The sequence below is a fragment of the Hyla sarda genome, chromosome 4 (genome assembly GCF_029499605.1).
Source record: "Hyla sarda isolate aHylSar1 chromosome 4, aHylSar1.hap1, whole genome shotgun sequence".
Classification (NCBI taxonomy): domain Eukaryota; kingdom Metazoa; phylum Chordata; class Amphibia; order Anura; family Hylidae; genus Hyla; species Hyla sarda.
Window position 1 is genome coordinate 281,797,320 of NC_079192.1, and position 14,331 is coordinate 281,811,650.

General features: G+C 42.1%; 1 protein-coding gene across 2 annotated transcripts in view; it reads left to right on the forward strand.

Annotated features, from left to right (window-relative positions):
• Positions 1-14,331, forward strand: part of CEP290 (centrosomal protein 290) — a 222,731-nt gene that overhangs the window by 55,592 nt on the left and 152,808 nt on the right. For both annotated transcript variants that reach the window (XM_056574395.1, XM_056574396.1), the window contains exons 10-17: positions 2,046-2,135; positions 2,223-2,345; positions 2,423-2,546; positions 2,819-2,991; positions 4,457-4,619; positions 6,631-6,731; positions 7,520-7,607; positions 12,006-12,109. In XM_056574395.1, the coding sequence (XP_056430370.1) occupies positions 2,046-2,135; positions 2,223-2,345; positions 2,423-2,546; positions 2,819-2,991; positions 4,457-4,619; positions 6,631-6,731; positions 7,520-7,607; positions 12,006-12,109 (966 nt within the window). The remainder of the gene's footprint in view (positions 1-2,045; positions 2,136-2,222; positions 2,346-2,422; positions 2,547-2,818; positions 2,992-4,456; positions 4,620-6,630; positions 6,732-7,519; positions 7,608-12,005; positions 12,110-14,331) is intronic.

The following is a 14,331-nucleotide window of genomic DNA, read 5'->3' on the forward strand; positions in this document are numbered from 1 at the left end:
AAACCTGCCTCAATGCCACAATAGAAGTAATTTACAAATCTGTTTAATTTTCTGCCACCAGTTGATTTAAAATAAATGGTTTTCCATCGGAGTACCCCTTTAAATATTGTCAAAACATACTTTGTGTCCTCCTTTTGGGGTCTTGCAAAACCTGAACCTAACTATTAATTTCATTAGAAATTTTGACAGGACTTAAAGGTTTTATCCAGAATTGGGAAAAACAGAGCTGATTGCTTCTAATACTAAGCTACATCTGTCCTCAGGTTTTGTTGTAATACCACACACAGCCTGAATACAGGTGTGGTGCTGTTTTTGGAAGAAATGTGCTCTGTTTTTCTAAGCCTGGATAAGCCGTGCAGACTCTGCACAAAGAATGAACGTTTTCAATGGCATGTAAATTCTGTCATGTGCACAGTGTGGCAAAATCCTGTTGAATTCAATGGGACTCTGCTGCAGCGGAATCTCAGTGATGGATTCCAATGCAGAATCCGGCATTCTGACATGTGACCATGGCCTTATGGGTCAGTTGTCCAGTAGGAGCTCACGATAAACACATGGATGCAGCACATGCTCCTATTGGCTATATGGCGGAAGTCATGTGTGTGTGTGTGTGTGTGTGTGTGTGTGTGTGTATATATATAATATAGCTGATTCAGAGATCTAGATTTGCCTTTGTCCTCAGTGCACAACATTATCAAGAAGTTTGCAACCCATGGCATTGTAGCTAATCTCCCTGGGTGTGGACGGAAGAGAAAAAAGGTGTCAATGCAGGATAGTCTGGATGGTGGATAAGCAGCCCCAAACAAGTTCTAAAGATATTAAAGCTGTCCTGCAGGCTCAGGGAGCATCAGTGTCAGCACGAACTATCCGTCGACATTTAAATGAACTGAAACGCTATGGCAGGAGACCCAGGAGGACCCCACTGCCTACACAGATACATAAAAAAGCAAGACTACATTTTGCCAAAATGAACTTGAGTAAGCCAAAATCCTTCCGGGAAAACATCTTGTGGACAGATGAGACCAAGACAGAGCTTTTTGGTAAAGCACATCATCCTACTGTTTAGTGATTGAGGCCTACAAAGAAAAGAACACAGTACCTACAGTGAAATATGGGGGAGGTTCAATTATGTTTTGGGGTTATTTTGCTGCCTCTGGCACTGGGTGCCTTGAATGTGTACAAGGCATCATGAAATCTGAGGATTACAAACGGATTTTGGGTCACACTGTACAGCCCAGTGTCAGAAAGTTGGGTTCGCGTCCGAGATCTTGTGTCTTCCAGCAGGACAATGACCCCAAACATACGTCAAAAAGCTTGTCCAGAAGTGGATGGTAACAAAGCGCTGGAGAGTTCTGAAGTGGCCAGCAATGAGTCCAGATATAAATCCTATTGAACACCTGTGGAGAGATCTTAAAATTGCTGTTGGGAAAAGGCGCCTTCCAATAAGAGAGACCTGGAGCAGTTTGCAAAGGAAGAGTAGTCCGACATTCCGGCTGAGAGGTGTAAGAAGCTTATTGATGGTTATAGGAAGGGACTGATTTCAGTTATTTTTTGCAAAGGGTGTGAAACCAAATATTAAGTTATGGGTGCCAATAATTTTGTCCAGCCCATTCTTGGAGTTTGATGTGACATTACATCCAATTTGCTTTTTTTCCCTCCCTTTTTTTGTTTAGTTCCAATACACACAAATGTAATAAACATGTATAGAAAAAACATGTGTTACTGCAGTCCTTTTCTGTGAGAAATACTTCATTTTCTTGAAAAATTTCAGGGGTGCCAACATTTACGGCCATGACTGTACATGTGTTTTTGCTATCCAACTAATAGAAAACAGAATTATAGAAAGCATGGTGACTGTGGCTTATATTACTCGCCCATGAAATGTTTTGGCTCTGTCACGCTTGAACAAGATCTTCATAGAACAGAAATGTTGCATGCCAAAATAAAATAAGGCAACACATAGTGAGGTTGCACTATATATTTTATGTGGTTTATTTTTATTTTTTTATATGTTATGGTGCATCTTTTTTGCATTTTTTACTTAGATTATGGAACTGACAGAGCAGTTAAAAGCAAAGAATGAAGAAGATGATCCAGTTATGGTAGCCGTAAATATGAAAGTAGAGGAATGGAAGGTATGGACAGGTGTCTTTTTTTTTTTTTCTTAAAGAACACCTAGATCCATCTTCTTGCTGTTTGTGTACTGACTCCTTGTCTTGTAGGCGATTTTGGCATCCAAAGATGATGAAATAATCGAATATCAACAAATGGTACACAACCTGAGAGAGAAACTGAAAATAGCTGAGATGGATGCAGATAAGAGCAGTGTGTTGGCTCTGCAGCAGGTAAGGGTCTCCAAGTACTGGCAATGTTCAGTTTGTTTGGTTGTAATTTTACGGATTGTTTTCTATTGCATTTTAAGGGCTTGCAAGAGAGGGATAATCATATCAAGATGTTGACCGAGCAATTGGAACAGCACACTAAAGACATGGAATCACATTCACTTCACATTGAAAATCTAAAGAGGCAATTACAGACAGAAAAGGGTATTTCTACAGAATAAAATTGTGTGTGTATGTATGTGTGTGTGTGTATGTATGTATGTATATATATATATATATATGTATATATATATATATATATATAATGTGTGTGTGTGTGTGTATGTGTATATATATATATATATATATATATATATATATATATATATATATTATATTAAAAATCAAATTTTTTAGAATATTAAAAAAATGCTAGTAAAATGAGAAACTGACGATAAATATCTATAATAAACTTTCTTCTAACTTGTACCTTTTAGGTGACTTAAGTCACATACAGCATAATCGGGTTGAGAGGCTTGAGGCAGTGGTGCAGCTCACAGAGCAAAGACTTAGGGAAGCAGAACGCATTGCCGAATTGGCTGAGAATGATGCACGGCAAAAAGATAAAGACCTGTCTGAGGCCATTAGAAGAATGAAAGAATATGAGACGGTAAGCAGGAGCTCAGCATGGACTGTTGCCTTTAAAGGGAACAAAGCATTAGATTTTACCATATGTAACGCTTGCCAACGCATTATATATGGTAAAATCTTCATTCTCATCATCCCATGGGGATGTTTCTGCCTGCAGCGATGGTGAGGATATAAAGTTTTTAAGTCTCCCCATAAGTAGGCCCTTGGGCAGGGAGCTATACTTACCTGGTCCTGCCGATCCAGCCGTATTGACGCCCCCTCGGCGTGATTGACAGCCTGTGTCTCAGCTCTACTCTGATTGCTTAGGTAGCAGACTGATGACGCAGGCAGTCAATACGGCAGGACTAGGTAAGCATAGCTCGCTGCACAGGGGGCTACTTACAGAGCGGCAGGGGACACTTACAAATTTGAAAGGACAATGATTTTACCATATATATATATATCACAGGTTTCCAAGCATTATATATTGTAAAATCTAATGCTTTAGAGCATATGTTTACCTTTTTAAAACCATGTACAGTTTGTATAAATAATATTGAGACAAGTTTAGTAACTTTCTAAATACTATATATCACCTAATATGAGCTAATCCTGAATTACTACTTCTGTTATACTCTTAAGCTTCATTCCCAATTTTTAGGTGTAGCCTAGTACAACTGTTTTCACCAATGTTCATATGAATTGTGAATTTTGTTTGTGATTCTAATAATAAGGGCTGTAAAATAATAGACAGTGGGGGAGATTTATCAAAACCTGTGCAGAGGAGAAGTTGTCCAGTTTCCCATAGCAACCAATCAGATAGCTTCTTTCATTTTTTTGAAAAGGCCTATTCAAAATAAAAGATGCGATCTGATTGGTTACTATGGGTAACTAGTCAACCTTTCCTTTGCACAGGTTTTGATGAATCTCCCCCAGTGTGTGTATATAGATAAATAAACAGCCATAAAATTAAAACCACTAGCCTAGCATTGGGTAGGAAGCCATTGTGCCACAGCAATAGCTTTGGCTCATTGAAGCATGGACCTCACACAAAGTGTGTTTGGTATCATCTTCTAATATGTTAGCAGGAGATCCTGAAAGCATTACTGTAATTTAATAAAATATATTGACATGTCCCAAAGGCATATCAAATGTTTTGACTGGCTGGGGATCGTCTGCCGTGGAAATTCCGTAGTGTAAATGGTGCAGCAGAATCTCTTAAAAAAACAATGGGAGGCTGCTGCATCATATTTTCGGAACAGAATTTCCGGATTCCAGACTCCACTGAAATAATGATCATGTAAATATTTTTTTGCCAGAATCCACTCTGAAATGCATGTCTATTGAGAAGACAAATTTCAGAGTGGTAATAGCGCCGGCTTGTTTTGCCGCCACCCGCTACGAATCGAATCTTCACCCGGAAAATATCTCCAGGCAAAGATTCTGTACTGTGAATAAACCTGAATGTTCCTTATAAAATTAAGTTTCCATGTGTCCATTTAAAGGGTGTTTATGGCCTGGAGGAAGCGGTTGCTGAAATTAAAGAACTGAAGACCCAGCTAAACATAAGGGATCGTGAAATTGAAACACTTACTACTGATATTAACAAGCTTGAGCTGAAAATAAATGATATTCTTGATGAAAATGAAGATTTTCGGGAACGTCTTGGTTAGTTTATTTATTTATTTTTTACTTTCTTTGGCTATCGGACTGAACATATTAGAATAGCCTATAGAAAAGGTAGCCAACCCGGCATAGCTCATATACACCTGTTGGAGTTTCCTTCCCTGGACATTCACTAGCAGCCAAATAAATAGAGCAGTGGTGGTGCTTGGCTTGTGTAGTAGTGCAAAGGTATGTATATTACAGGGAGCAAGAAAGAATACAAGTGCACTCACCACGGTTGCTCTTCGGATGAGGTTTATTTCCTACCACAAACCAGATGCAGGGAGACAAAGTAGGGGAGTGTTCATGGGCTACGGACCCGCCTCGCGCTACGAGCGTTTCATAAGGCCTTATGAAGTGCTTTTAGTGTGAGATGGGTCTGTAGCCCACGAACACTCCCCTACTTTGTCTCCCTGAACCTGGTTTGTGGTATGAAATAAACCTCATCCAAAGAGCAACCGTGGTGAGTGCACTTGTATTCTTTCTTGCTACCTGTAATATTAGAATAGTTGAGGTTGTGAGGAGTATGTTTTATTTAGTGGATGATCGTATGTTGTTTCATCATATAACTGGTTGTACTGAATATTTTTATAAGGGGTTTTCTAATTTTAGAACACGTTTTAAGGTTTAAAGCGTACCCGTCGGATCCAACAAAAAAAAAACATTTTTTTAAAATATATCACTCAGTACCTAATCCTGACCATATAAATAATTTTTATGTGTCTAGCACCTTTATGCATTTTTTTATTACACTTTTAATTTAGGTCAGTAGTCTGAATTCCTCTAAGGGAGGGTGTGTGGCCTCACTGTAGGTCTCCGCCCCCTCCCTCAGTATGCTGTCTGCTCACATCTCCCCTAGCATTAGCAAAACTGCAACTCCCAGCTTGTCCTCACTGACAGTAGCGGGACACAAGCTGACAGTGGGAGGATTTTTCCTCCAGCTGTGAGCCCTGCACTCACAGCTGTCAATCAAGGAAGTGTGTCCATGACGTAGGTGATGACGAATGGACACAGCAGGACTAGTATGTGTCCAAGCAGGCAGGGGGGGGGGGGGGGGGGGGGGGGGGGGAGTTGTTTGACTGGCTTTTTCAGTATGAAATACTGGAAATTTTCTAATGAAAGCAATTGCAAAACCTATTTGTTTTGCATGCTTTACAACATATCAAAAGTTGTTGTATCTGACAGTGCCCATTTAAGCTAAAAGAGGTACACTGCCCCTAGACATTTTATCCCCTATCCAAAGGATAGGGGATAAGATGTCTGATTGCAGGGGTCCCACCGCTAGGAACCCACACAATCTTGGCTGCGGCGCCCCAGACATCTGGTGCACGGGGCGAACATCGCTCCTTGCCGGGTGACGTGTGATGCAGGGCGGAGGCTCGTGAAGTCACAGCCACACCCCGCTCGTGGCGTCACGGCCATGCTCCCCTCAATGCAATTCTCCCATTGAGGGGGCATGGCCGTGACATCATGAGCGGGGCATGGCCATCAAGGCATGAGCCTCCGGTGCTACACCCGATGCTCTTAACGAACAGCAGGAAGATTGCGGGGGTCCCCAGCGGCGGGTCCTCTGCGATCAGACATCTTATCCCCTATCCATTGGATAGGGGATAAGATGTCTATGGGCAGGGTACCCCTTTAAGAGGGGACATGCATTATGGAGCCTAGTCTATGAGCATGAGCTAGAATGACTACAAATGACTTCATTTTTTTCAAGAATGAACAAAACATGGCTGCTGTCCTTTGAAAACTGTGCCACGTTTGTCCACAGGTTGTACGTGACACAGCATTCTTAGCCCCATTCACTAAACTCCAATACCAGAAACAATCTTTAGACAGGTGTGATGAAAGAAAGCAGCCATGTTTTGACTTGACAACCCCTCTTGAATCACCATATAACCTACATAAATGTAATAGAAAGTCCTGCTACCCTTTTTAAAGCATCTTTTGATCTGAAAATGTCAACTTTTTAAAATTCTTCATTAAGTGAAATAATTTAAATCTTATGTAACAGGACTTAATCCGAAAACTGTGATTGATCTGACTGAATTTAGAAATGTCAAGGGTCTAAGACAGCAGCAGTACAGAGCCGAAAACCAGGTTCTTTTAAAGGAGGCAAGTCTTTTATTCTTATTCCTCTCTGTCACGATCATGGTTTTAGTCTTTACAGATTGTATTTGCTAATACTAAAATGTAGTAATTTTAATAAATGAAGGGTGCCATATGTGTTTTTAAGCTTTGATCCTTAAACAATGGCGCACCATTCTCTATTGCATGGGTTCTAGGCAAATTTTGGAGGTATTCCAGGCCAAGTAAAGGGCAGCCTGAAAAAGGGAATACATTACATACATAGAACAAGCAAAGAATTACAAAGTAAAAGAGCCAAAAAGCTCTTTGATATAAACAAAGTATGTTGATGCAATAAAATGACATTGTGACTGAATAAGAAATTGAGTTTTTGGTTTGTAGTGTATTTGTTCTTTTGAATAATGTCTGCTGAGAGAGCTTTTAAAGTGTTTGTCACTAAAATCAATGTTTGACACCGATCAGACATGTTGAAGGTTGTTAATGGCACCAGGTTTCTCTCCTGAAATCCGCTGTGATTTTGAGTTATAAGTCGAGGAAGTGGGCGGCAGTGTGCTCCGCTCCCCAGCGGGCCAAGAGTTCCAGACATGTATCTGCTCTGACTTCTATGCAAGGAAATGGACTGACCTCTCACGATCGCAGCAGGTCTCCGGAGTGAGTTTTTAATGACAGTAATGCTTTAAAACATGTAATTGTCAAAATCTAATATGGAATCTATCTATTTACTTTGACATTGAATATTGAATAATGATGTATTGAGCAATGATAGCTGTAATTTTAGAACCTGTCATAGTAAAGAATGTGTTGTAACAAAACAGATTGAGCGACTAGAAGAGGAACGAGTTGAACTTAAAAAACAAGTTCGCAAGCTTGCTCAAGAAAAGGGGAAAAAATGGTCAACTCTTGGTAAGATGAGATTTTTATATGCCATTGATAACTGTTAATTTTATCTATTTATTTATTTATTTTTGTACTTTTAGCCATAGTATGACTTGCTGTGACATGAATTACAGTGTATGAAAGATACCCTATGGAGATTTATTAAAACCTGTTAAGAGGAAAAGTTGCCCAGTTGTCCATAGCAACCAATCAGATTGCTTCTTTCATTTTTAACAAGGCCTCTGCAAAATAAAAGAAGCGATCTGATTGGTTGCTATGGGCAACTGGGAAACTTTTCTTTTTTTTTTTTTTTTTTTTTTAATACAGGTTTTGATAAATCTCCCCCTATATGTTTACAATTCTTAGGCTTGTTTTCCAGGTTTTTAAAGCACAACTTTAATGATATTTTAGTCCCTCCAGGCTACTACAATGTTGTTACAGATGTCCGTAACATGAGTGTAACCATACCTTTATGGGTTTTCCTCCTTCATATGTAACTTATAAAATACAGGGTGGGCCATTTATATGGATACACCTTAATAAAATGAGAATTGTTGTTGATATTAACTTCCTGTTTGTGGCACATTAGTATATGTGAGGGGGGAAACTTTTCAAGATGGGTGGTGACCATGGCGGCCATTTTGAAGTCGGACATTTTGAATCCAACTTTGGTTTTTTCAATAGTAAGAGGGTCATGTGGCACATCAAACTTATTGGGAATTTCACAATAAAAACAATGATGTACTTGGTTTTAAGGTAACTTTTTATTCTTTCATGAGTTATTTACAAGTTTCTGACCACTTATAAAATGTGTTCAATGTGCTGCCCATTGTGTTGGATTGTCAATGCAACCCTCTTCTCCCACTCTTCACACACTGATAGCAACACCGCAGGAGAAATGCTAGCACAGGCTTCCAGTATCCGTAGTTTCAGGTGCTGCACATCTCGTATCTTCACAGCATAGACAATTGCCTTCAGATGACCCCAAAGATAAAAATCTAAGGGGGTCAGATCGGGAGACCTTGGGGGCCATTCAACTGGCCCACGACGACCAATCCACTTTCTAGGAAACTGTTCATCTAGGATTGCTCGGACCTGACACCCATAATGTGGTGGTGCACCATCTTGCTGGAAAAACTCAGAGAACGTGCCAGGTCCGAGCATTCCTAGATGAACAGTTTCCTGGAAAGTGGATTGGTCGTCATGGGCCAGTTGAATGGCCCCCAATGTTTCCCGATCTGACCCCCTTAGACTTTTATCTTTAGGGTCATCTGAAGGCAATTGTCTATGCTGTGAAGATGCGAGATGTGCAGCACCTGAAACTACGGATACTGGAAGCCTGAGCTAGCATTTCTCCTGCAGTGTTGCTATCAGTGTGTGAAGAGTAGGAGAAGAGGGTTGCATTGACAATCCAACACAATGGGCAGCAGATTGAACACATTTTATAAGTGGTCAGAAACTTGTAAATAACTCATGAAAGAATAAAGTTATGTTAAAACCAAGCACATCACTGTTTTTCTTGTGAAATTCCCAATAAGTTTGATGTGTCACATGACCCTCTTCCTTTTGAAAAAACAACAGTTGGATTCAAAATGGCTGACTTCAAAATGGCCGCCATGGTCCCCACCCATCTTGAATAGTTTGTGCTACAAATATCAACAACCATTCCCATTTTATTAAGGTGTACCCATATAAATGGCCCACCCTGTACATTTATCCAGCAGTCTGGCATAGTTGGATAGGTGTGGCTTGGGGTTCGCAAAGCCCCGCCGCCTCCACCGTCATGCCTATCCTCTCCTTCGGCGCTCGCTCTGTCAATGCAGGGCGGTGGCTCGAGCAGGTGCAGTACTAGAGGAAGGGAGGGGCGCATGCGCTGCGTCTTACTACACTGATCCCAGCGCTGAAAGGAGAGGATAGGCGTGGCGACGGCGGGGCTTTGCGAACCCCAAGCCACACCTATCCGACTGTGCCAGACCGCTGGATAAATGTGCTTTATAAGTTATAAAAGGAGGAAAACCCATAAAGGTATGGTTACACTCACATTATGGATATCTGTAACAACATTGTAGTAGTCTGGGGGGGCTAAAAACTCATGACAGTTGCGCTTTAAACTTTGTGGTTAGTAGATATTTTAGTGGTTTATGACTATTTTATTTTCCTCCCTTTGTTGGTTACACTTTTGTACCTTTGTCTAACCTTTTAATGGTCACCACTCTTTAGTTTATGTAAAGAAACCACACCACTTGCTATGTAAAAACATTAACTTAACACAACTTGGCAAGATGATTTTTACAATACTTACTGCAAATCAAATAGTATAAAATACAATCACTGCAGATTACAGTTACATACAGTAAAAGGTATCCATAGGTGTCAGGTGGTGGTGTATGTTGGTTCCATGCACATATACTGCTGCTACCTAGTAGGGCTACACGATGTGGGGAAAATGTGTGATTCCGATTATGGGACTAAATATTGCAATTTCGATATGCGATGCAATATAATAAATAAATGGTGAAATCCTGCCATTTTATGTCCAATCTCCTCCATTTTACAACTATCCACCCATTTTATGCCCACCGCCCATTTCACATCTCCCCATTTAATTTATATTTCCCCCTTTAACACTCTCCCCTCATAGTCACATCTTCTCCCATCACATTTTATGCCGTCACACCCCCCGTCCCCCCTTCCCCTGCCATATTCTCCCCCTTGTCACACTCTTTCCCTCCCCACGTCACATTCTCCTCCTTCCCCCTTGTCACATTTACCCCCTTGTCACCCCCCCCATTGTCACACTCTCTCCCCCCTTGTCACACTCTCTCCCCCCTTGTCACATTCTCCCCCCCTTGTCACATTCTCCCCCCATCACATTCTCCCCTTTGTCACATCATTCCCCCTGTCACTTTCACCCCCTTGTCACATTTCCCCCCCGTCAAATTCTCCCCCCTTCTTCACATTTCCCCCGTCACATTCTCCCCCTCTCCCCCATGTCACATTCTCCCCCCATATCATATCTCAACCCCCCCCATTGCACATCCCCCCCATGGCACCCCCCCATATTACATCTCACCCTCCTGTCACACTCTCCCCCCTTCACATTTCCTCCCCCCCTGTCACATTTTCCACCCCCCCCCCCCCGTCACATTCTCCCCCTTGTCACAGTGTTCCCCCACCCCCACCCTCCTTGTTACATTCCCCCCGTCACATTTTGTACTGCAGCAATACACTGGGTTTTTCGGGCGGTTTTCAAATCTCCCACCGGATTCGGGAAACCTAGTGTGTTTGCTGCCGAAAAAGACCTTTCCCTATGTGACACTGCTTCTGCCAGTGATTGGCTGAAAAGGGAAAGGTCCTACTAGTGTAATGGAATCTAGAGAAAGAAAGGAAGGCGCCTCATGTGCGGGATCAGTAGATCTTGCAGGTGGGGGTAGGGGACGGTGATTCCCAAGCCGCTTACCGAAGTTGGTTATGGAAGAAGTTGGATATGGAAGAAGGTCCACTGCAGCCCTCCTGGGTGAGAGTAAAATCAAAAACGAATGACCAGGGAGTCAGGAGTTTGTCTGGCGCAGAGAGGAACCATCAGGCAGCCAAGTAAAATCAATGGATTTATTAGATGCAACGCGTTTCGCTGCGCATGCGCAGCTTCATCAGGCATCCTAGTGTAATGGGGAAGAGAGGAGACACCAGACCGCATGGAGGGAAACGGCATCTGCAGGGACCGGGAGTAGGTGAGCAGTTTTTATTATTTTTCTACCTGTGCCCTTTTACTAAGCTCAGTGTTTTTCTACCAGGGTGCCTCCAGCTGTTGTGAAACCACAACTACCAGCATGCCCAGACAGCCTTTGCCGGTCCGGGCATGCTGGCAGTTTTAGTTTTACAACAAATGGAGCACCCTGGTTGGGAAACATAAAATTTTTGTATTTAAATTTGTTTTTACCTGCTCTGGCGGGTCTGGCCCGAGCAGATAATCTGGGGGCCATATCGCTATATCGCAACAATGTGACTGCTTTTGCGATATATCGTGCAGCCCTACTACCTAGCATACATAAATAAACATGTTTGAACCTTCACTCACCTAGATTGTGCCTGTTCTTAAAGTGAATCAAAGGCAAGAGAGTCTGTGAAGTCTGTAAATCGCAGAAAAGAGACCATACTACTATTACTGGCACAGTGGTTAAAAACCTAATGTATTAGTTGTTATTTTGGCCAAAATACACCAGCGTTCAACCTACACTGTGGCTGGTCTACTTCATGGTGGGAATAGGTTTTTAACTTGCCCTTATACTAGAAACTATTAAAGTTGCATCTTTTCTGTGAGTTAGCATTATTGGGAGGACCGGAATCCTAGGCACTTTTTTAAACACCTGAATCTGTATTTTATTATATTTTACCCCATTTAAACAACATATGTTTGGGTTTCAGGGTTAACGGCTGATGACCTATTCTTGAATCAGAACTCTGTCACAGACAAACAGAAAACTTCCAGCTTAATGTTGATGGACAGTATGGAAGAAATTAAGGCAAAGGTAAGAAATGAGAAATTGTTCCTCTGATTATGCTACTCTTACTGCTTCATAGGATAACTGTATAGCAGTATAACAGTATAGCAGTATCAGGTGATCAGTACCAGGTCATAGACTGCAACTACCGTAATATGGTCACAAATGTAACAATCTCTCAGTTACTACTTGAATTTCTGCTGTGGTTAATAAGACCACAGCTTTTGCTTGATATGTACTTATCTTTTTTCTTTTTACTGAGTGGCTTCAAGTGAGATATACAGTAGTGATGCAGCCTTGTACGAGATAGAAAGTAAGAAGTGTACACAGATCTGTCCATTGAAACTCAGTTGCTGAGTACAATTGTGGAAACAGTTGACTACTATTCACAGGCACAGGATTGTTGAGAGAATTAGGATAGGGTCACACATAACAGATCTGCAGCATATTTTACGCTGCAGATCTGCCTGTGACCCGACCCATTTTGTGCCACCAGCTGTTGTCACCCCCGTTCCCCCGCCTCGCTCAGCCCCTGGCCTGCTCGCAGCGGCAATCTGCCGCTACGAGCAGCCACACAGGGGGCTCCACGCGATGTCAGAGTTCACTCGCCGACTCGCAGGCCCCTTTTTTTATAATGCCGGTGTGAGGCGCAGGAGTGGACGCAGACTTGCATGGGACGCAAGTGTGCACCTCACACTGGCGCTCAGGGTGTATGGAGGGGGCTCCTGACTCGAGCCCTCTCCATACTCGTCAGCCCCAGCTGATTTCAGTAGCCGGGAGCCACCGCTAATAGCCCGGCATGCAGCGATCATCGTGGGCGGCTATAAACTTTTTATATCACCGCTGTCAAAGTTGACAGCGGTGTCTAAAGGGATCTTATAACCATCCCTGTGATCCAGTGGGGTAGATCCCATTACCCGTGGTAGACAGAGGGTAATGCGGTAGACGGAGGGTTTACCTCTGCATTCATGGCTGCCCCCATAGATCTGCATTTGATTGAGCAGGCTCAACCAAATGAACACAGATCAATGGAGTTCAATAGAACTGCATTGATCTGTATGAGGAATCTAATGATTCCTACTAATTATAAAGAGTATTTAAAAAAATAAATAAAAGTTTCATCAAAGTTTTTAAAAACACCCCTTCCATATTGAAGGTTCATATCACCCCCTTTTCCCATTTTCCATATTTCCATATAAAAATATGTAAACATAATAAAAATTAAAGTTCATCTCAATACTTTGTTATATACCCTTTGTTGGCAATGACAGAGGTAAAACGTTTTCTGTAAGTCTTCACAAGGTTTTTACACACACTGTTGCTGGTATTTTAGACCATTCCTCCATGCAGATCTCCTCTACAACATTGATGTTTTGGGGCTGTCGCTGGGCAACACAGACATTCAACTTCCTCCAAAGGTTTTCTATGGGGATTGAGATCTGGAGACTGGCTAGACCACTCCAGGACCTTGAAATGCTTCTTATGAAGCCACTCCTTTGTTGCCTGGGAGGTGTGATTGGGATCATTGTCATGCTGAAAGACCCAGCCACGTTTCATCTTCAATGCCCTTCCTGATGGAAGGAGGTTTTCGCTCAAAATCTCACAATATATGGCTCCATTCAATCTTTCCTTTACACGGATCAGTCATCCGGATCCCTTAGCAGAAAAACAGCCCCAAAGCATGATGTTTCCACCCCCATGCTTCACAGTAGGTATGGTGTTCTTTGGATGAAACTCTGCATTCTTTCTCCTCCCAACAGGACGAGTTGAGTTTTTACCAAAAAGTTCTACTTTGGTTTTATCTGACCATATGAAATTCTCCCAATACTCTTCTGGATCATCCAAATGCTCTCTAGCAAATTTCAGATGGGTCAGACATGGTACTGGCTTAAGCAGGGGACACGTCTGGCACTTCATGATTTGAGTCCCTGGCAGCATAGTGTTACTGATGGGTAGCCTTTGTTACTTTGGTCCCAGCTCTCTGCAGGTCATTCACTAGGTCCCCTCGTGTAGTTCTGGAATTTTCGCTCACCATTTTTGTGATCATTTTCACACCACAGGGTGAGATCTTGCATGGAGCCATAGATCGAGGGAGATTATCAGTGGCCTTGTATGTCTTCAATTTTCTAATAATTGCTCCCACAGTTGATTTCTTCACACCAAGCTGCTTGCCTATTGCAGATTCAGTCTTCCCAGCCTGGTGCAGGTCTACAATTTTGTTTCAGGTGTCCTTCGACAGCTCTTTAGCA